The following is a 23,582-nucleotide window of genomic DNA, read 5'->3' as shown; positions in this document are numbered from 1 at the left end:
TCACTTTCTAAGTGAGCTTTTTGAGTTTAATTTTTTTCACAATGTTTGTGTCTAGGATAGCCTAATGATAAAGTAGGTCTGAATCTAGAAGGTTTTAGTCACACTAAAGTCTAAAGTTCTTCTATTATGAGCAGTAGGGCTTTTTTCTTTATGTATCCTACTATCCACTGGCAGCTTCTTACTCTAATTATGTTAACAATAATAACAACAACAATAACCTGTATTTACATCATTGAAGAATTCTCTATAACTTGTTTAAATTAATTTATTTATGTTAGTCCATTGTAGTTGGTCATTACCTTTGTGTTAGAACTTAGGCTCCCTTGAAGAAGGGGCAGTGTTTGTTTAATTAGCTTCTAAAATAGATAACACTATTAGTGGCATAAGCTGTTTGAGATCAGCTATCAGTCTGTTGAGTAGGTGACCAGATATAATGTGCAATTTTTTTGCAACAATCTATTGTGCTAACATTTAACATGTTTTCATTAGCATATTTAATCCTCTCACTAAAACTAAGACATAGATAACAGTATGTCCTTATTTGCCCTTAATTTGAAAAAGAATAAAAATAAAAACAAGACTTGTGGAGGATCAATAAATTTCCTAAATTTTGTAGCTAAGATAAAAATTAAACATCCTTATAATAAAAGCCTAATATGCAAAGTGACCAAATGGAGGAATGACTGGCAGAACAACTGGTTGCTATGATGCATACTGACCACCAGAGGGCAGATGCTTAATGCAGGAGCTTCCCCCAGCTTGCAGGCCTCAGGCCAGCCAAGGTGGGCACTACTCTCCACCCCCATCCCTCCACCAGTCATGCCACAGATCGGCCCTAATCACAGCCAGGTCTAGAACCTACCCGTGCATGAATTTTGTGCACTGGACATCTAGTTCTGACATATAAATCTTTCTATTTACCATGATGATATACAATTATCTGAAATACAGGAATAAATCAGCTAGCTGAAGGTGAAAAAAATATTTTTGCTATCACGAATAGGAAGAAAATACTGATTTTTTTTTTTTTGCATTGAATTATTTCTGACTCAATCTAATCATGTTCAGTCCTTAGGGTTTGGGTGGAGTCCTCATGTATATGTCTCTCCTAGTTGTTCCAGATGGATAGGTAGCTGTAGTCTCACCTTCTGAAGCAGTGAGCTGCTGTCAGGATCCATGTGTTACTGATCAGGACACCGCCACAGTGGTGCACGCCATTCAGCTGTAGACTGACTTGCCATGGCCAGTCTCCTTCCTCAGCCTTTGTGCCTCCCATGACTCTCTCTTCAGACAATGATATCAGGTTCGGATGGGCCCCGCATTCTAATGAGAAAAGGGCATTAGTGTTCTGGGAATATCATGATTCATTTACTTTTGGGAGATATTGCAAGAGTTCATCATTTATAACTTTTATGTATTCTGTCTTTTATCTTTTCCCTCCCATAAAATGCTAGCCTTTCTAAAAGCATGATCAATATGCTATAGTTTTAGAGTACTTATATAACTACTGTTGCTTCTAAACTGAATTTTAAAGAACATTTCTGAAGTTAATTGGTGTGTCGCTTCAAATTCTGATATAGCTTCAGAGTTCTCTAGAATTCCTCATGAGCTGGGGTTGGTTATGATAGGAACAGTTGGATTCCCACTACTCAGACTATTGTCTGTGACCTGCAGTATGGGTATCTCTGAGAACTATTAAAGATGTCGGTGCTGTGTGGAAACAACCTAAGTGTTTGTCCGTGGATGAATGGATTAAGAAAATGTAATGTTCACACACACACACACACACACACACACACACACACACAAAATGGAATAATTGTATAATATTTAGGCTTAAAAAGAAAAACATTTTGTCATTTGCAACATTAATGAACCTAGAATGTGTTGCGTTAAGGGCAATGAGCCAGACAAAAACAACTACTGCATGGTATCAGAAAGTTATTGTAAGGGGCTGAGGGGGACTGGGCAGAGCTGGGTGGGAGCGGGTGGGGGGGAAGGGGATGATAAGGAAAGTTTGGTGAAAGGGCACAGACATTTTGCTATAAGGTGAATATAGTCTGAGGATCTAATGTAACAGTGATTACAGTTGATAATACTGTATTGTATAATAGAAATTTTCTAAGAGAGTAGATCTTAAATGTTTCACAAAAAAAGGTGGGGGAGGAGTATATATATGAAGTGATGGATGTGTTAATTAACCACATAGGGGAATCTTTGCACTATATATATAAACTGGACAACTTAATGTTGTCCAGTTTATATTTCAGTTTGCAATTTTATTTGTTAATTATACCTCAAAGCTGAAAAAAGAAAAAAATAGTTACTCTCAGATCCACACTAGGGAACAAATCAGAAGCTACATTTCCCCTTTACTTTGTTGAGGAATAACTGATCAATGTAATTGTATATTTAAAGTGTACAATGTGATGAGCTGATATACATGCACATTATTGAATAACAAAGAAGATCAAGATAACACAGCCCTCACCTCAAAAACTAGTAGTTAACTCTTTCCTGTGTGTGTGGTGAGAATGCTTATGATCCTGTCATTCTAAAGAATATTTTGTGGATTTAGAGTAATTTCTTTTGAAGTTTCTTTTCAAATAATTCCTTGAAAGTTGTTGAGAGTATATCTTAAACATTGACATTTCTGTAGAATTGTAAATTATGTTGGGCAACATCATTATGGCTTCTCTTAACTACCAGAATAGTTAAGAGATCACCACACACACCCAAACAAGGCTTATTTAAGCATGCTCAGCTGACACTAATATAACATAACATTGAATATGAACTGTAATTGACAAAAAATAAGAATTTAAAAAAATAATGAAATAAATAAAAATCTTAAGAGAGCCCAAGATCACTGCAATGGCCAAAGCTGAAATGGGCTGAGGTTGGCCAATCACTCAGTTCCTCTCAATTTCCATTTCCATGACTTACTTCCTCTTGTTTATTACTAAGAAATTAGAGGTAAATCAACACTACAAACTTCTATTGCTGGACCAGCTCTAAGGCAGTGATACTGGTTTAATATGACAACCATCCAAAGGCTTTTTTTTTTTTTTTTTTTGTAACAGACTTCTCAGCTAGAAAAGGGCTAGACTTTGATTAAGAATATACATGGAACATATATTCCTTGGTTGTACCTCCAACCAAACCCTATAGAAATTTACATAAGTACATTTTCACAAAAATGAAGAACCATGCATTAAATATATAATAAAGTTAGACAACACTCAGAGTAGCATTATCTTATACTGTAACATCACTTAAGTATCTGAAATAGGCTAGTTATTGCGGTATATTAAACTACTTTCTGACTACATTTTATCCTCAGAGAACTGATGTTTTCTAGTGATTAGATTTTAGCTATCCTAGCCAGAGAGTATACAGAATGACAATGGAAAGTAGTGACTTTCTTTAGGATATCAACATAAAACAGACAACACATTTTTATAATTTTTTAAAAAAATTTATACTTTATAATTAACATAATTCCACAACAAAACACACTGTTCTGGTAGTTAAGAGAAGCCATAATGATGTTGCCCAACATAATTTACAATTCTACAGAAATGCCATCATAGGGTCCAGGGCAGGAAAAACTACCCAAAGCTGCCAAGAAATTTTTCACGAAGTCACACTTGTTACAGAATGGGAGGAATGCCACTGCTACCACTTCTTTCCTCAAGGAGGGGGAAACCTGAATCACCAATGGAATCAGCAGTGACTTATCTCAACAACATCCCACGTGAGTGAACTAAGAATAAAGATATCACCTCAATAGACACTGTCTTGGCAAAGTGCACAAATGACCACCTACTTTGTATATTCTAGTAAATCATATTTACAAAATAATTTTAAAAGTTACCTTTATTGAACATATTTACTGCTTCTTGGTCATCAAGAGCTGGTGTCAAAAACAAAAAAGACCAAGATTAATACATTAAGGACTGTATATAATTTTATTATAATTTCTTAAAGGGTAACCCTCAGACAACCATCATTAGAAACACTTGGACAGCTGCTAAGATACAGATTCCCAGGCTCCTCATTTAGTAATGACATCACTTCCACCAATGGCTAGACATCTGAAATGGCCTTTGAACTATTTCTTTCTTATAATTTTCACATCTTACTGGTCTCCACATTTTGTACCTTCTAGCTCCTAATTTTTCTTTCAATTAGCCCCATTCTCTCCATTCTTTTGGCTATTACATTAGTTCATGCTTTCATCATCTGATACCTATACTCTTTAAAAAAAAAAAAAAAATATATATATATATATATATATATATATATATATATATATATATATATTTTATTGATTTTTTACAGAGAGGAAGGGAGAGAGATAGAGAATTAGAAACATCGATGAGAGACAAACATCGATCAGCTGCATCCTATACATTCCTCACTGGGGATGTGCCTGCAACCAAGATACATGCCCTTGATCAGAATTGAACCTGGGACCCTTGAGTCTGCAGGCTGATGCTTCATCCACTGAACCAAACCAGCTAGGGTGACACCTATTCTCTTAAAATAACCTTCAAATTGGGTTCCTTTGCACTTTGCATGCCTCCATCTCTATTTTACCAGGCTGAGTTTTCTAAAAATGTATAACAGGTCATATCCTTCTCTGATTGAAGTCAGCTTTGCATTTCCTATAATCTAGTAAATCTAAACTCAGACGAGTTATCATGATCTCTAAAACCAATCTATGCCAATTTATTGGCTGCCAGAAGTTTCACAGGGCTTTGGCATCACATCTGCTGTGTAGTGTCAGAAGAGCTAAAAAATCCTTTTAGAGGCAAGAAATAAAAAGAGCTGACCGTTGCTTTTCCTCTTTTGAACAAGAGAGACTTGACTTCAAATCTTAACTCCCCTACATGTTGACTCACTGACCCTGGGCAATTATCTAGCTTTTCTGAGTGTTAACAATAAAAGCATAAGATATGATTGTTGTGAGGATTAAACAAACTATAGTGTCTGAGTGTCGGCCAGCCATAATGGACATGACCAGCCATGGAATCGGAGCAGTGTCCTGGAGGTCTGTTCTGTGCCAAGGATTAACTCTTTACTTGCTGGCAGAGGAGATGGGGGTCCAGGGTAGAGCTGGGAGGACTTGGAGGGACTGGGGAGAAAACTTTGTGGTCCTGGTGCAATGATTGTTTACCAACAGATTTCAAATTGCTTTTCTCTCCGTTGGTTAACAATGAGATTGAATAGTCCAGTGTGGGAGCCAGCAAAATCCTTTAATCTTTTTATTTATGTATTTTTAATATTTTATTGATTTTTTACAGAGAGGAAGAGAGTTAGAAACATCGATGAGAGAGAATCATCGATTAGCTGCCTCTTACACACCCCCTACTGGGGATGTGCCAAGGTACATGCCCTTGACTGGAATTGAACCTGGTCAAGGTACATGCCCTTGGCTGGAATCGAACCTGGGACCCTTCAATCTGCAGGCCGACGCTCTATCCACTGAGCCAAACCAGTTTCGGCAAAATCCTTTAATATTGAGATTATTGTGAGGGTATCATGGTTTACTAAACATGTTATAAGACAAAGTTGGAGGAGTATCCTTAAATTTTATGCATATATTAAGTAATTCCTTTCTTTTAGTCATGCAACAATATTAATGGAATATCGATATTTATTATACTAATACTGAGTAGTAGAAGGACAGTAGTATCAACAAGGCAGACTGGTTCTTGCCTTTAGGAAGCTTACAGAAGAGGATGAAGATGAACAGTACAAAAATCATATAAATAATTTTGTAGTTTTCTTTGAGATAAATGCTATGAAGGTAAATGAAAGAATCTGTGACAAGGGTAGGTAATTGAGGATTGGAAGTTAGAAAAGGCTTGCATTAGAAAGTAATAATTCTGATGAGAACTGACAGATTTCAGGGGTGATCTAGGGAGTGTTATAACAAATGGAAACAATGTGTGCAAAGGTCTGAAGCAGGAAGAGAGGAGCTTGGCAGTTGGGGAAAATGAGTGTGGCCAGAATGAGCATGAGAGTGGTATAATATGAGGCTGGGGGAGTAAGTATGAACCAAATCATGCAGTGCTTAGATGAGGTGGCAATATCCTTTATTGTCCAAACCAGGACACTTAGGGGGCAGTAATTATTATGGTTCTTGGGACAACTGGCATGAACTGAGACTGTCCTGGGCAAACCAGAAAATATGGCATTCCACTTAAAGGAGGGTGTGTGTTATGAAAAGGTGTGTGTGTGTGTGTGTGTGTGTGTGTGTGTTGTGGGAAGCTGGGGGAGGCTTGTAAGCAAGATCATATTTGTATTGGAAAGCATTGCCTTAATAAATTTGTGAAAAATAGATTGGAAGGGGCCAAGAAAAATATATAAGGAAGCAATATGAAGGGTGGTGTAGAAGTTCAAATGAGAGATGATGTTGGTTTGAACCAGAGAGGTAGCAATTAGGATGGAGGAAAATAGACATAGATTCAAGAAAGATAATTTTCAGAGAGATTATAGGGATATTCTTAAACTCCTTCTTTATTCTACAAGTATTTACTAGAAATCTTACAGCCGCATGCTCTGTTCTGAGTGGGGATCATTAAATTGGTCTCTGACTTTGAGAAGCCACTTACCATTCCTGTAACATACATACATACACCTGACAACATTCCTCATAAGGAGTATTGAAAGGAAAAATTAATAAAGATATTTTAGTAAATGAAATTTACTATATAAATTCTAAATGATTATTTAAACTTTAGAATGTTTGATATCAGAGGGCTACATATTGTACCTACCTTTATAATATATGGTTTTCACAAAGTTTAATTCCAAGGGGAAATAAGGCCAGTTTCTCATTAATTTAAAACATGGGTTAGTTACATTGAGGGATATATTGAAATAGAATGGTAACAAAAGGTACTTGCCTGATACAACAGTTGAAGGGCTTGTTTCCAAGTTTCCAAACTTATTCAGTATTTGACGTAAAACAGCCTCAATTCTGCTTTTCATTGATGCTGCATTATTATTTCTAGAGAATTTAAATTTCATAACAGTATCAGCCATCACAGCACTGCCTTCTTGCCTGAAAACCATAAAGATATTTTTTTAAAAAAATGAATAATTATGATAATTTTGTGCCACAGACAGAGAGAATATATTTGCAACTCAGAAAGTGACAAATGATTGTTACCTACTATAAATATAGAACTTCTCCAAATCAGTAAGAAAAAGACTAACAAGAGAAAAAATAGAAAATATGTAAATATGCAATTCAAAGGAGAAGGATCCTTAGTAAAAGATAGGCATGTAAATAGATGCTCACACAGGACAGTGTTTTATACTTACTAATTTATTTGATCTTCATAACAACCCTATCAAAGAGTCATGTCACTTCCTCTTGGGAACTGTGAATAAAAACTGGCTTTTCAAGGGTAATCATCTCTTGATGTGTTGGCTTTCTATACCTCAAATTCTCCGTTAACACACTATATTTTAATTCAGAAGGGGAAGGGGAAAAGTGTGTGTATTTCAGGCAGAAGGAAAAGCTTATATAAAGGTCTGAGTTGAGAATGAAGAACTGAAAGAAGTCTAGAGGTGAGTAAAGAACAGAGTGGAAAGTAGTAAAAGATAAGCTCAGAGGTGAAGATGGTAAGAAATCAGATAAAGGAAGGTTTAGTAAACTTTTTAATACATATATGAATAAAATGTTTCAAGGATATATATATATATATATATATATATATATATATATATACACACACACACACACACACATATATAAATACACACATAGTGTGGATTGAAGGAAAGACAGAAATTAAAAATGACTCATTTTTCTTTCTCAAGCAACTATGTTAAACTTTTGCCATTAATAGAGGTATGTAACACCAGAAGAGTAACATTTGGTAAAGGAGAGATGATAGGTTCAGGTTTGGAAATAGCTTCAGCTGAGGGGAAAGTGAATAAAGGGAGCGAAAATCCAGATAACTCATTCAGTCCTATATATTTGGAGAGCTAGTGGCTAATTCAGAGACTGTTTCAAGAAGGTACTAAAGTGAATGTGCACTGAAATGCATTTTGGAAAAATACTTGTTTCATGGATTCTGCCTACTCCTCTATCCCTCAACAATATTTATCTGTCCAGAGTTCTATTTCCATGGCTTCTTATTAGGTGACTCTACAGAGAATAAGAAAAATTAATATTCTTATGGTATTAGTATTTGAGAAAAAACTGAGTCATCTTTCTTTCAAAGAACTTTTGCATATTACTTAAAGGATTGAGCAATGTAGGCATTTGAGGCATTTGTAGTAGGGTTCGTAAAGTGTGACTGTTTTAGTTGTGAATGCTTGTCTTATCACATCATGTACATAGGTACACATTCAATTAAGGCAGGAATGGCAAATAGCTAGCATGCATGCTGCTACTCCCTCTATTATTCATTCATGACAGACATGCTTGCATTTGCCACAGCATCTTTTTATATTACAGCATTCCAGGCAAACAAAAACCCAGAGACAATTTAGATGGTGGCTATAGTGTTCTGAACTTGGATGTATAAGGCCAGGACCTTATTATACTGCATAACTCCAGGGGGCCCTGTTTACATAGACTGAATTGTGAAGGGTATCCACTGAATTTATACAACAGGATAGCCCTGTTATTGTACCTGCACCCAAATCTCTCTCCACCCTTTCTCTTTTTCCTACCCCAAATTAAATGTAGTTATCTATATTAGTAGGTAAATAGGTCGTATCTGGCATGTTTAACTTTTGTTTTGGCATTTTTTAAAAAACTGCTTATGATACTATTCTCATAACATGCACTGAATTCTGTGAAAGTTTCATTCATTATTCCTGTTGTGAATAAAAAAAGTCAAATGGGCTAATTTGCACCCAAGCTTCCATATTTTTTTGGTATTGTTCCACTCACCTCAGTTTGACAACATGAGCTCGGATGAATTGATTTCTTAAATCTGATTCTTTGAATGTTGTAGTAATCTGTAGAAATAAAGGGGGGAAACCCTCTGTAATTAAAGTTCTTCTTCTCCTTAGTCCTTGCTCCCAACCTCATAGCATGAGACTTGGGTAAATGAGATGTAGGGACTTGAGTAACTAGCTCAGCTCAGTTTAGTTCCATTATATTTCAGAGCACATGGGATTGATTTAGACAGGTTACATAAACATTTGATGCAGGCCCATTTCTTCATTTATTGCACAAAGATGATAGTGGATAGGATGCGTCTTCACCAGAAGCTATTCTAAACACACTAGATGCTTTACTTAACGAGAGCCTGTGTTATGTGATTTGGTGACTCTTCCTAGGGGGTGGAGGGTGGGGCAGGAACCAAGCCAACATTAGGGAAGTCCACTGATACAACTTACATTGTGTAATTCTTTTAACAACAATTTTTAAAAGGACAAAACCAGATTAAAATGGTAACAATGGAGATCTTGAAGAGAAGGGGAGAAAGAAGCAAAGGGTGGTCTTTTCCTTGATAATTCTGATTAATGCGTAAGCATCAGAGGTATTTTTAGCATAAGTTGGTAATTTCCTGACCTTCCCTTAGCTGTCTCCCAGAATCATTGCTCAGTCCCAGCAAGAATGGCCCTCTTGAAGTTTAGCTTTACAGTGAACAAGGAGTGGTTCTAGGACTGGAACAGTCCCCCCAAATTGCAAGGTCAGATATAGTAAGGTTTTGTAATTGAGAGTGGATTCCATTCCTTTATACTGTAAAGTTGCACCAAAGTGGAGTTGGATATGAAAAGATGAAGGTAGGAAAATAGAATAGCATGCTGAATGCTACAGTAAGCCAGAATTTTGACGCCAATTCTTGTAAGTATAAAGTTTATGCAATCTCTATTACACCATCCTTTTTTCAATATTCATTCCTATAGGCAAATATCAAACCAACCAGCTGTTTGACAAAATGATAACAAAATTTTTCTAGAGAGTTCTTGAACATTTTAAAGAATGAGACTAGTATTTTATCAGTTAGCTTATTGAAGAGGATGGAAAACCTCCCAGGAGGAGTGAATGGAACATGCAAAGTTCTGCAGTGGGAACAAATAGGTTGTGTTTAAAGAATAAAAGAAGGCCAGTGTAAGCATACAGCATAAAGAGCAAAGGGGCTATGGTGGTAGGAAGGGCCAGACCTTGCAGCATTATCTTAAATAATGGGAAGTCACTGACATTTTTTTAAGTAAGCAGAAAATATAATCAGACTTTCAATTTGAGAACTGTATCTCTTGGCTGCATATGGATAATCAATTTTAGGGAAGAAGTAATGCCAATTAGTTATGGTCCTATTTTAGTACTCTAGAGTAGAAGTGATGGCTTGGATGGGTGTGGTGTTAGCACAGAAGGAGAGATGTGAATGGATTTGAGGGAAATAATGGGGGATAAAACCTATAAGAATTGGTAATGAATTTGATATTTGGAATGACAGAGAACAGTATGTCAAGGATGAATTCTAAGTTTTTGGTTTGAAAAACTGAATAAATGACATTATCATTAATGGGGACAGGATCAATAGAAGAATGTTAGGATGGCATGAAAAGATCATAGATTTGGTTTTGGGACATAATATGTTTGATATATTTAAAAAAAAAAGTCAAGTAGAGATATCAAACTGGCAAATGGGTGAAAGGTCTGAAGTACAAAAGAAAAGTCTGGGCTGGAGGTAGAGTGAGTCACTAGTATATACATTTTGGTTGAAGTAGATCATTTAGAGACAGAAAACAGTATGAGAGGAGGGACTAGGCCAGAGCCTTGGGGAAGTCAACATTAAATGGTCGTGTTGAGGAGCATGAGTCTTTAAAGGACATAGAGGAGTGGCCAGAAAGATAGAATAAGAAAAACAGATGAATGTGTGGCACAATTATCTCTCATGGAAATAACAAAATCTTAGACTTTTTGAATTAGAAAGTACTATAAAAATCATCTAGCACCCCAAAAATTATTTTACTTATGAGTAAACAGAACTAGAAAAGCGAAGTGAATTGCTTAATATAACAAACAGAAGGTTCCAGGACTAATTCACTGCTCACTAATATAACAATGTTGTCTATGGGATAAGGATAATGAGGATGCTGATGTTACCATTGGGAAATTATATGATTCTTGGATTTGTGGTCAGGAGACCTTGGTTTAAATTCTGGTTCTACAGCTTTCCAGTTGAATGGGCTTTGATGTTTCTTAATCTTACAACTTTTGCTTACCAGCCTATAAAAATGGTTTATTAATTCATATGGCTGTTATGAGTTGAAGATTAGATAATATATGTCAAAGTGCCATGTAAACTATAAAGCACTATTTTAAAGGTTTATTCATATTATGTTTTAAGTGTTTGTGTATTTTTAAAGAAGGATAAATATATGATTACCAAAATCATACATCAGGAAAATTTCACAGGAGATCTTGCTTTGACAAGTGTTTAAATAGATTCTAAAACCATAGTACTCTAAGTAGTTTGATACTGTGAGGCAAGATTAATCAGTGGTAGGGAGTGGAATACAGAAAAAATAAAAGGAAGAATTTAGTATATGACAAAGGTAGTAGGACAAATAAATCAATTGCACTATTTAACATATAGTATATATAATACCTTTAGTAACATATAGTTTTGGTACCACCACCTAGCTATGTCTTAGGGGAAAAAACTGTATTTCTTTCTTACTATAAAATAAATTCCAGATGAATCAAAGATAAAATTACAAAACTGAAATAATTGAAGTACAAAAAGGAAAAGTGAGTGAACATGTTAGAATATTTGGAGTGAAGAAAGACATTTTTAACTTGGTATAAAAGTAAGAAACCATAACAAGAATTGCTAATTTTGGCTACATAAAAATACTGAATCTATTGGGCATAAAAAACCCTACATATAAACAAGGTTGAAAGTCAAATCCCATATCAGGAAAATATATGCAACATGAATAATAGACAAAATCTTAGACTTTTTGAATTAGAATATTAATATTCTAATAAAATCCCCCCTCCAGATGATCTAAAAAAGACAAATGCTCCATGAATAATATAATGGTAATGCTCATGACCTGGAAATTAAAAAATAAAATAATAAAAAATGACTTATTAATATATGAAGGCAGATTAAATCATACTGGTCATCAAAGAAATGCAAATCAAAATAAAGACACATCTCTTTTTACTTATTGGCAACAATGAAAAAGATTTACAATGACTAGGATTAATGCTGTAGGGAAATTAGCACACTTATGTGTACTTATATACCACTGGTGAGAATGTAAACTGGGGCCCCCTGGAGTGCAATCTAGAAATTAAGATAAATGTTTAAAATGCATAAACTACACTCTATTGGTATAAAAAGGTGCTTGATTAAACACATACATGGGGAAAACAAGGAAATAGAAGAATTTTAATTCTTCAAATATTCATAGCATAACTCTCCACTCCTTTATTCTTAGTGTGTGGACTACACATAATGTTTTCCTTCTGAAGAGTATAGTGTGAAAAAAAGGAAGGAGTAACTTTAGTGTAGAGACTTGACAAATACTACTTCAGCCAGATGATCAAGGCCAACAGTGAAAAGTCGTGTTGCTAATATGTACTCCCTTCATATGATGTAATAAAAATGACTCTTTTCCTCTGTGGTCTTCATCCCCCAAACCCATAATCCTTGCTTAACCATGAGAAAAAAACACACAAAAAACTCAGAAAAACCTCAATGGTGGGATATTCTATAAAATACCTCGTCAGTACTTTTCAAAGCTGGCAAGGTTATAAAAAGGAAGGAAAATCTGAGGAATTGTCCTAGTTTACAAGAGCCTAAGTAGTATTCTCAATGGGATTTGGGAACAGAACAGAAAAGTACATTAAGTAAAAACAAAGGAAATTGAATAAAATAAGGATCTTGGTTAATAACAATGTATTAATTGTAACAAATATATATTGTATGTCAGTGGTAATCATAGAGGAAGCTGGGTGTGATGTATAAGACAACTACATATTATATTTATAACCTTTCTGTAAATTTAAAATGCTTCTACAATAAAATCTTTAGTAAAAACAAAGAAAACATTTAAAAAATCTCTAGAAAAATATTTTCAAATGCATAGCTCTCATACTCCGATAACTCTATGTCTGGGACTATATCCCTAAAATAGAATCATGCAAATGTGTAATGGTGTGTGAACAGGGTGGTCATCCAGATGTTGAATATAATAGTGAAAAACTGGGAACAATTTAAAACTGTCAATAAAGGACTGGTTATATAAAATACTAGCGGCCTAATGCATGAAATCTGTGCGAGGGGCTCAGCTCTCACACCCGAGGTGGCTTGCCTCAGCCTTCGCAGCCTCAGCTTCGTCTGGAAGGTCATCCAGAAGGTCATTTGGCTGTCCAATTTAATTAGCATATTATGCTTTTATTATTATAGATTATATATCTACACACTATAACACTGCTTAGTTATTTAAAATGGTACATTTCTAAATTTATTGATATTTAATTCTATAACATAATTTTGAGGTAAAAGAAGATAAATTAGCATGTATAGTCTGATTCCACTAACAAATAATTATGTGTCTTGGCATGTATCATGTATGCAATTTGAATAGAAAGGTACCTGGAGCCTCAATATTTTAATAGTAGATATATATGAGTAGGAGATTTTATGTATGTTTCTTATTTCTTTATGTCTTGAATACTCTGAATTTTCTACATGTTTGTATATTATCTTTATAACAAGAGATAGTACTAAAAATACTTTGATTTTGATAACAAAGTATTTTGATATATATATATATTTTATTAGAGGCCTGGTGCATGAGATTTGTGCACAGGGTGGGGGTCCTTCAGCCTGGCTTGTACCTTCTTCAATCCAGGACCCCTAGGTGGATGTCAGATTGCCTGCAGGAACAGGCCTAAACCAGCAGTCTGACATCCCTCTCACAATCTAGGACTGCTGGCTCCTAACTGCTTGCCTGCCTGCCAGCCTGATCACTCTTAACCACCTCTGCCTGCAGGCCTGACCATCCCCTAACTGACCTCCTCTGCGGATCTGATCGCCCCTAACCACCTCTGCCTCGGCCCTGCCACCGTGGCTTTGTCTGGAAGATGTCCAGTCTAATTAGCATATTACCCTTTTATTAGTATAGATTATGATTTACTTTAAAAACATTTTTTTGAGAATGAGAATAACAAGCTTGAATTAGAAAATAATTAATAATTTTATATTAATAATGTTTAATTTAATAATTTTTTTGTCATTGGGAAATGGGTTCTAAAGACTTATTGAGTATCTTCCAAATGTTCTTGTAGGGCTTATAAAAAGAAATTAATGTAAGTTTCTAGTTTTTAAATTGTTGAAAATATGTTTTCCTTTATTATGTCATTTCTCTTCAAATTAGCCTTTTGCAATTTTACATATGCTCTACTGAGGATGAGCTGAGCTAACCTACCTGGTCTGTCTGTCATGGACTGAGTGACCTCCTGAGGGCTGAGGACCTCTAACATCTTTCTGTAATGACAAATAATGGAGTTCCATTCCATATGATGAAGCTGGGAGTCTACTCAAAACCCACTTTGCAGTTTGCTTCCTTCATTGAGCTAAGGACACAGCTGAAGCATTTCAAGATATCTTTGTATGGGTGTGAAAACTTCATTATGAGCAACTGGTCTCCTGAGATTTATATCCATAGTAGCATCTTCAATAAATTTAGGAATGTCCATTGGCTCAAAGTCCAAGTAATGGGATCTCATGATATAAACGATATAACTAAATATTTCTGTTGCTTTTTTCATACAGATTGGGAGGAGAGCTGCTGAGATAGAAGTCTGCCATATTTTCTGTAATGTTCCAAAATTCAAGCTCCTGACTGTTGGATCTTTTCTGGACCACTGTTATGGCCTTCTAAATAGTCTTAGTATACAGGCTCTTCTCTTCATAATCTAATTTTTACTTTTCTGAATACAAATCTGTTGTTTTCATCTGCATTCTCCAACTAAAGATTTTTGCCTATAAAATAAAAACCAAAGTTGTTAGCTAAGTACCTTCTTCCCTCTATGCCTTGGCTTATGTTTGACTGTAGTGCGACTTACTCATCTTTATAGACAACCTGAGATGTCATCTTTATAAGAAGCCACCTCTGGCCGAAACCAGTTTGGATAGAGCATCAGCCTGCAGACTGAAGGGTCCTGGGTTCGATTCCAGTCAAGGGCATGTACCTTGGTTGCGGATACATCCCCAGAAGGGGATGTGAAAGAGGCAGCTGATCAATGATTCTCTCTCATCCATGTTTCTCTCTATCCCTCTCTCTTTCTTTCTGTAAAAAAAATAAAATAATAAAAAATATATATTTTTTTAAAAAAGAAGTCACCTCTGATCTCCATGACTGAATAAAATTTATCCTCTCCCCACAAATTCAGGTTTGCCTTGCTTCCATGTCACGTACCCATTATATATCTTGTATCATAAGTATTTTTAGATTTGTTTAATCTTCCATGTTAGACTTAGCTCCACAAGGGCAGGGTCCATTTTTGTATGTTCACAATGTTTGGCAGGATTAATGTTTAATAAATCTTTATGGTAGGAACAGGAGGTTCCCATTCCTGACATAATAAATCAATGTTCTCAATGTTAATCCTACATCTACCTCCTGAAATAGAGAATTTCTTCCCAAATCATTCTAATTCTGATATTTTTTCTGATCTCATTAAACATTGTAGTATACCTAATGTTCCTTGCTCTAATTCCATGCTCACCAAACAGTTGTCTCATAACTTGGCCCTCAAGTTTGCCTCCATGGGAAAAAAATGTGTTAAACAAGCAGATGATTCAGTCCCTCAGCCATGATAATTTTTTGTTGTTTTATTTTTTATTTTTTAAATTTTTTAAATTAAATTATTATCTGTGTACATATACCATTGCCCTTCCCCCCCCTTCCACATAAGCCCTCCCTCCCCAGAGTTTTGTTAACATTGGTTGTACTTATATGCATGTATACAAGTCCTTCGGCTGATCTCTTATCTCCCCCAGATCTCCCTAACCTCCCTGCTGTAATTTGACAGTCTGCTTGTTGCTTTACTGTCTCTATATCTATCTTTTAGTTCATCAGTTTATAATGTTAGAAACACCAATCAGAAAGAATATATGCACCCCTATGTTCATAGCAGCACAATTTAAATAGCTAGGATTTGGAAACAGCCTAGGTGCCCATCAGCAGATGATTAGATCCAAAAACTATGGTACATCTACACAATGGAATACTACGCGGCCATAAAAAAGAAGAAATTCTCATCATTTGCAGCAACCTGGATGGAATTGGAGAACATCAAGCCATGATAATTTTTATTGTGGGTTTACTCAGTGGTTCCCAAAATGTGGTCCTTGGGTCACTAGCATCAGCATCACCTGAGAACTTGTTAGAAATACAAATTGTTGGACCCACTCCAGATGTACTGAGTCAGAAACTCTGACATTAGGGCCCAGAAATCTGTGTTTTAATAATCCTGCCAGGCCATTTTGTTACATGATCAAGTTTTAGAACCACTGGATTAATTTATATTCTCAGGACTTTTTAGAAAGATAAGGATTAAGTAAGCAACTCTGAGACTGGACAACTCTGACTCTGCAGGGTTGAAGGCCAAGCCCTGTCTGTGGTAATAAAGAAATGCTCTGGGTCCACGGGTGAGGTTTTCTGGTTGGCAGCCTGGGGCTTCTTAAATTGAAGATCCAAGTTTGCTTTGTATAGTTTCTATGTCTATCATTGAACCAAAGTATAATATTGACCAAACTATGTTATTCTTAATATGCACCTATCACTTATGTGTGTGTTTAGTTGAATAAGAAAAAAGGAATAAGGCAAAAGGGTTTGACTGAGGAGAGCCTAATAAATGCTCAATTTGCACAAATAATGGACTTATAGTCCTTGAAGAAGTCATAATCATAAATGTGTATTTAATTAGACTCTTCTAACATTTTTCACTCATGACTTAAGAAATGTGGATAATAATCAGTATACTAGCAGATTAACTTGGAAAAAGCAAAAACACGTCTTTTATCTTTGAAGAGAGAAAAATATGTACAGCACCTATCAATTGCAAATGTATTACAAAGTAATAGATTCATTATCATATTTTTTATGATAGAATAAAGAACAGAGATAATATTAACTTACCGCAGATTCAATTCTTCCAGTTAAATTTCTGTACTCTTGTGTAGCTGGTGAATTTAACTTATCATTATATTTAACATTTGGGATTTCAAAGCTGCTAGAGTAAAAATAAGATTTTTTATCTGTAAAATAAAGAAAAAGCACATTACTAAGTACTTTAATCTTTATTTTATTCAGGACTATGAGAGGATATATTACATAATTTTTTAAAAAATTGCTTCTATTAAGTGAAAGAATATTTTAAACTTAATATAAATGTATTTATAATAGTAAAACTAGAGGCCAGGTGCACGAATTTTTGCACAGGTGGGGTCCCTCGGTCTGGCCAGTGATTGGGGACAATTGGTATTGGTTGGCTGACCAGGAGGAGGAACAGCTGCTACTAAGATTCTGTTTTCATAAGACAGATTATAAATTAACAATAAATTTAATAAAATTACCCCAAATTTTAGGATTGAAATTTAAGGTTATTTTATTTTGTTTTGTTTAAAGTATTACAAATAGTAGTACATATGTCTTCTTTTTTCCCACTGACCTCCCCAGACCTCCCCTACCCACCAGCATATGCCCTCTCCCCTGCCCCCAGTGTCTTGCGTCCATTTATGCTTATATGCTTGCATACAAGTACTTTGGTTGATATCTCAATCCCTCCAACACTCCCCTGCCTTCCCATTGTATTGTAGTTTGACAGTCTATCCGATGCTTCTTTGCCTCTGTATTTATTTTTGAAACTTAAGGTTCTTTAGAACATTTGTTTTTATAATCTTTAGTAATAAAAGCATAATATGCTAATTATACCAGACGTCCTTCTGGACGTCCTTCCTTCCAGACAAAGCTGCAGTGGGCGGGGGCTGAGGCCCAGCCAGCAGAGGCCCCTAGCTGCAGCGGAGGGTGGGGGCTCGAGCCAAGGCTCTGGAATGAATTTCATGCATGGGGCCTGTCGTTTTATAAGATTATTAAATGAAAAGAGAAACCATGGTATTAATAAAAAACAAAATAGGCAAATTCTAGTATCAGAAAAGTACCAGGAAAATTTTTTTTCCTTTGGCTGGAATACTTTTGCTTGGGTAATAATGTTCTTTAGACTAGAAAAGGCCAAAAGAGAAGATATTGTAAAAATATATAGATTGAGGGAAAATACAGAAACAAATACATAGAAGATTATAAACAAAAAATATAATTATCTTATATTAGAAACTAAAAGTGGCAATTAAGGCAGGCCAAAAAATTTTAAAATATTAGTTTCAGGTGTACAGCATAATAGACAGTTATATAATTTACAAAGTGATTCCCCTGATAATTCAAGTACCCACCTGACACCGCATTTATTACAATATGCTAATTATATTCAAGATGCTGAACTTTACATCCCCTTTGACTATTTTGTAACTACCAATTTGCAACCATCAGTTTGTTTTCTATATCTCTGAGTCTTTGTTTGGGCTGCAGGAGGTGCAGCAAGTGCTGTCAAAACAAAGCTTGATGGAGTTCAGGTGCAAGTAATTGAGTAGATTTGAAACTCGCAAGAACATTGTTCATTTATTTCATTCTTTAGGTTCTGCAAATAAGTGAAATCATATGGTATTTGTCTTTCACTAAGTTATTTCACTTTGCATTATACACTCTAGGTTTGTCCATTTTGTTGCAAATGGTAGTATTTCAAGGAAAGCCAAAATTTTAACCTGAAACTATATTTAGTTATTTAGACTAAAAAGTGGCACTTTTAATCTTCTGGTACTTACCAAAAGCTAAAAAGTGGATCAGTAGACCTATCGTCACTGCCAGGACTAACACCACTGCGATAACAACAAAAAGCACCACATATGGATTCAGGAATCTTGAGGTTGATGGCCCCCGTCCTGGCCTTTGAACAAGAGAAAAACATCACAGGCTACTCATTTCCCGCAGAGAAGCTGTTATTTTAGTGCTCATGATCATATTCTGTCTTCTTAAACCTATTGATATTTGCTTGCACATGGTTCTATTTAAGGAAAAACAAGTGATTCATATATATATTTAATTTTAAAGAGGAAGGGAGAGAGAAACATCAATGATGGGAGAGAATCATTGGTTGACTGCCCTGCATGCCCCACAAAGGATCAAGCCTGCAACTCAGGCATTGCCCTGACTGGGAGTCGAACCATGACCTCGTAGTTCATAGGTTGAAGCTCAACCTGTGAGCCAGGCCAACTGGGCTGAAAACCAAGTGATTTTTTTATTTTTAATAGGAATTTAATGCTAGAAATAAACCTGACCTGGACAACATTTTCCTTAATGGTTTTCTTTCAAAAAAAAATTTTCAGCATATTGTTGACATGTAATCTGCTAGGAGAATAAGGAGTTCTAACCTATGGTTTGCAGTTGTTTTCCCTTCTTCCAGTTGTTGAAATTCCCAAGAACCAAATTGTTCTCTGTTTTTATGTGTGTTTTTTTTTAAATATATATTTTATTGATTTTTCAGAGAGGAAGAAAGAGGGATAGAGAGTTAGAAACATTGATGAGAGAGAAACATCAGTTGCCTCTTGCACACCCTCTACTGGGGATGTGCCCACAACCAAGGTACATGCCCTTGACTGGAATCAAACCTGGGACCTTTCAGTCCACAGGCCCACGTTCTATCCACTGAGCCAAACTGATATCAGCTGTTCTCTGTTTTGCTCTAACCTAGGGGTGTCGAACTCAATCAGAGAAGGGGCCAAAATCTAAAATCCAGCCTAAATCGCGGGCCGAATGGTTTACTGAACAGTCATAAACTGTCATTGTGATGGAAACGCAGCGGAGTGCAGTGATGACAGCGCGGTGTGGGCCACATTGCAAGGCCTGGCGGGATGGATTTGGCCCGCGGGCCTTGTGTTTGACACATGTGCGAGTCTAACCTCTCCCAGGACCCTATGTGGAATCTCCCTCACCTGGGTACCATCGCCAGGATTGTACAGAAAGAGATCATTTTGAATGGGGCAAGGATGGAGGGAATTGGAACAGTAGTATTTTTCACTGAAATATTATCCTTATTATAAAAATAGGGATGTGGCCAGAGGCCAAGAGATGAGGTCCAGGAGAGAAGCAAGCTCCTGAAATGAATTAGAACTGCACCACCAGCAGAGGATTTGTGTGACTTTCCTTTTTCTCATGAATTTTTCAACTGTAGTGTAATCCAGTAGTATCTGATATTGCATTAGGCATATAGCCCAGGTACTATCTTTTACACTGCCTCCCTCTTACTGCACACACATACTGGGGAGATCATCAGAAGAGCTGAGTGTGAATTCATGTTCTATCTCTTGTTTGATTAGTAATCATATTGTTATTTATCTGAGACATCCTTTACTTGAAAAATGGGAATAATCATACCAGCCTTATATAAGGCTGTTTTGAAGATCAGGAAGGTTATGTTAGGTTCTGAAAACTATATAATCTGGTTAAATTGGTTATTCACCAAGCTGTGAGCACCTTGAAAGTAAAGATGTTACTCTTGCTTATATTTCTGAAACTTTTGTAGTGTGCCTGGCATGCATAAGGAAATCATAAATATTTATTACTAGAAACCCCATAAATAAAAATTCATGCTGAAATGGGCCTTCCTATACCTGGCTGCTGGCACGGCCTTTCCACTCCAGCCCAGCCCCAGAGCCACCTCTTTCCACTCTGGCCCTGCCTTCCCACACTGCCGTGAAGCCCCAAGAGACAGGGGTGGAGCAGAATGCCTGCCTTGTCGCCATGGTGATGATGCAAGCATCCCGCCCAACCTTAGTCACTTGGTGCTTGTGTATGCAAATTAACCTCCATCTTTGTTGGGTTAATTTGCATGTCACTCCTGATTGGCTGATGGGTGTGGTGGAGTGATGGTTAATTTGCATGTTTCCCTTTTATTAGGTAAGATATTTGCTGTATGTATTAATACCTGGTCATGTTTCAAATTTTAAGATCTTGACTAAGCTGAAAAGCAGTTACATTTAATCTGATTTTTATTTTTTTTCCATTTGTTTTGCCAACATTTTGGTCTACATGTGAAGGGAATGCTTGAGGTCAGATATTCCCAAACATTTAGGTTTCACAGCAGGGTTGCCTAGTGGTGTCTGGGCTCTGCCCAACTCACAGACTTATGGGAAGGAACCCCTGGCATTTTGCAATGTACCCCCTGCATATCATATGTTATGGCTCTGGGACTAGTAACATGTCAGATTATTAGAGGTGGACATAGAATTGCCAACTTTCAATTTTAAACACATTAAAAATTGACCATGCCTGCCAGGCCAGTGTGGCTCACCAGTGGAGCATTAACTGATGAATCAGGAAGTCATGGTTTGATTCCAAGTCAGGGCACATGCCTGGGTTTTGGGCTCAATCCCCAGTAGGGACATGGAGGAGGTAGCTAACTAATGATTCTCATCATCGATATTTCTCTTTCTCCCCCTCTCCCTTCCTCTTTGAAACCAATAAAAATATATTTTAAAAAATTGACCATGCTCAAACATTATCATTTAGTAAAAAAGCATTTAAATATGTAAAAATAGGAAGGACATCATTCAGAATGATAAAAATATATATATATGATGAATAATTAGACATCAGTTTTAGGATGTCTTTTACTCCATCGCTCCTGTTTGTTCATTTTGCTCTACTAGTGAAACTGATGCTCACTAACACTGGTCCAGAGTCCAATGTTTAGGAAGCACTAATGGTAATTTCCAAGTTGGAGAAAATTGGCACTTTGATGTTTGTTGACTTTTGATCCTATTTACTCCTGCTACCATATGGGGTTGTCCTGCCAATGACAAGCGATCACCAATGCACATGGTATTTGGCATTTGAGAGTGAATATTAGTGGCTGCCCTGCAGTAGGAGAGCCAAAAGGAGACAGCATTGGAGACAAGGGTACACCTAAAAACCTAAATAAATTTCAAATCTATTGGACATCCTCCTCAACCAGGATCAACTACTTCCAGAGGCGAACATGTCAAGTTTTATGGATGTGGAAGTAATGAAAAACAAAGTTTACGTTGGAGATCCAAAGCCCAGAAAGCAAAAACATAAAGGCTGGAGTCAGCATATGCTTTAGCTTGGATGAGCCTCCCTTGGGAATGACTATAGAGCCAACTTTGCTTCAGTTGATAGAAAACTTCTTAAATTCAATGACTGAAAAGCATCATGAGACATATGACTAAGTAGAAAGAAGGGTGTGGAGCTCAAATTATCTTAATCTCAGAAGCCATAGTTAATTCCATAAGAATGGATTGTTCCACCCTATAGAAAATATCTGAAGAAGTGTCTGCTCTTTTTTTAGTGTGATTTATCCCACTTTGTAAGTGGCTGGCTTTAAAGCTTACGACAACACAAACTTAATTGTGGACAATATTCACTTTGTAAACTATTAGGGAAAATGTGTTCCACACACTGTCTGAATTTATAATATATATATTTCAGAGAAGAAGGAGGAGAGAGAGAGAAAAAAACAACAACACCATCTATGATGGGAGAGAATCATGATTGGCTGCCTCCTGCATGCCCCCTACTGGGGATTGAGCTGGCAGAATCAAACCTGGAACCATTCAGTCTGCAAGCCAAATCTATCAACTGAGCCACATCAGCTAGGGCCAGAGTCTGAATTTTGACTCACAAAGCAATGGGCCTGGACTGAAGTGGAGTGAGCAAGTTAGGGGTGAGGATACATCAGAAGGAGATAAAGTGAGAAAGGCAGGAGTAGGGTGTCAGCAGGTGAGGGGAGATCATTCAGGGCTTTGTATGTAAGAGCATTGGAGGAGGCGATAAGGGTCAGAGTCTGGATATATTTTAAATTTAGACCATGGAAGATTTGCTGATGGTTCACTTATGAGATGTAGATAAAAGGATCTAGATTGAATCTGATATTTGTTTCTTTACAATCAATCTTCTAAAATCTTGCAAGGAATTCTTTTTAAAAATTTTTTTTTTTAAAAATCTTGGGTTCTAACATTCCCCTACCTCATTTGAAATTTATCTGTAGCTTTTCATGATCCTCAGGATGGCATCCAAACCTTTCACATGGCATTTAAAGTCCATCACAGTCACCTCTGGAGCCTTATCTTCTGCCACATACTCATTTGCTTACTCATCCCCAGCCAGACAGCTGGCAAATTCCCATTTTATCCTTAAAATAATTTAAGCATCTTTCGCTTCCCTTCTTATGCTCTCACTGCCCCTTATCTGATCTCATATGCCCAATGAATTTCTCTATTCTAGTCCTTATCCCTTTATGTGGTAAACAATGATTGTACTGCCTGCACCCACATCTAGGCTGTAGCTCGTGAAAGGTAGAGATGCATGGATATGTCCCATCCTTAGCACAATACCCATTTCGAATCCATATTGGGCCTTGTTTATGGAAAAATTGGTGAATGAAACTGAAGAGATGAGTTTAAAAATAATTGTCCTATAGTTTGGATGGACTTTAAAAA

General features: G+C 36.3%; 1 protein-coding gene across 1 annotated transcript in view; it reads right to left on the bottom strand.

Annotated features, from left to right (window-relative positions):
* The window catches only part of TMPRSS11D (transmembrane serine protease 11D), a 45,284-nt gene that overhangs the window by 12,016 nt on the left and 9,686 nt on the right, over nt 1-23,582 (bottom strand). The window contains exons 2-7 of the mRNA XM_036422580.2: nt 18,891-19,012; nt 17,152-17,270; nt 8,924-8,991; nt 6,918-7,075; nt 3,878-3,916; nt 1,146-1,323 (exon numbers count right to left, since the gene is read on the bottom strand). Of these exons, the coding sequence (XP_036278473.2) occupies nt 1,146-1,323; nt 3,878-3,916; nt 6,918-7,075; nt 8,924-8,991; nt 17,152-17,270; nt 18,891-19,012 (684 nt within the window). The remainder of the gene's footprint in view (nt 1-1,145; nt 1,324-3,877; nt 3,917-6,917; nt 7,076-8,923; nt 8,992-17,151; nt 17,271-18,890; nt 19,013-23,582) is intronic.

The sequence above is a fragment of the Pipistrellus kuhlii genome, unplaced genomic scaffold (genome assembly GCF_014108245.1).
Source record: "Pipistrellus kuhlii isolate mPipKuh1 unplaced genomic scaffold, mPipKuh1.p scaffold_m20_p_1, whole genome shotgun sequence".
NCBI lineage: Eukaryota > Metazoa > Chordata > Mammalia > Chiroptera > Vespertilionidae > Pipistrellus > Pipistrellus kuhlii.
This window is presented reverse-complemented; position numbering and strand designations above follow the sequence as displayed.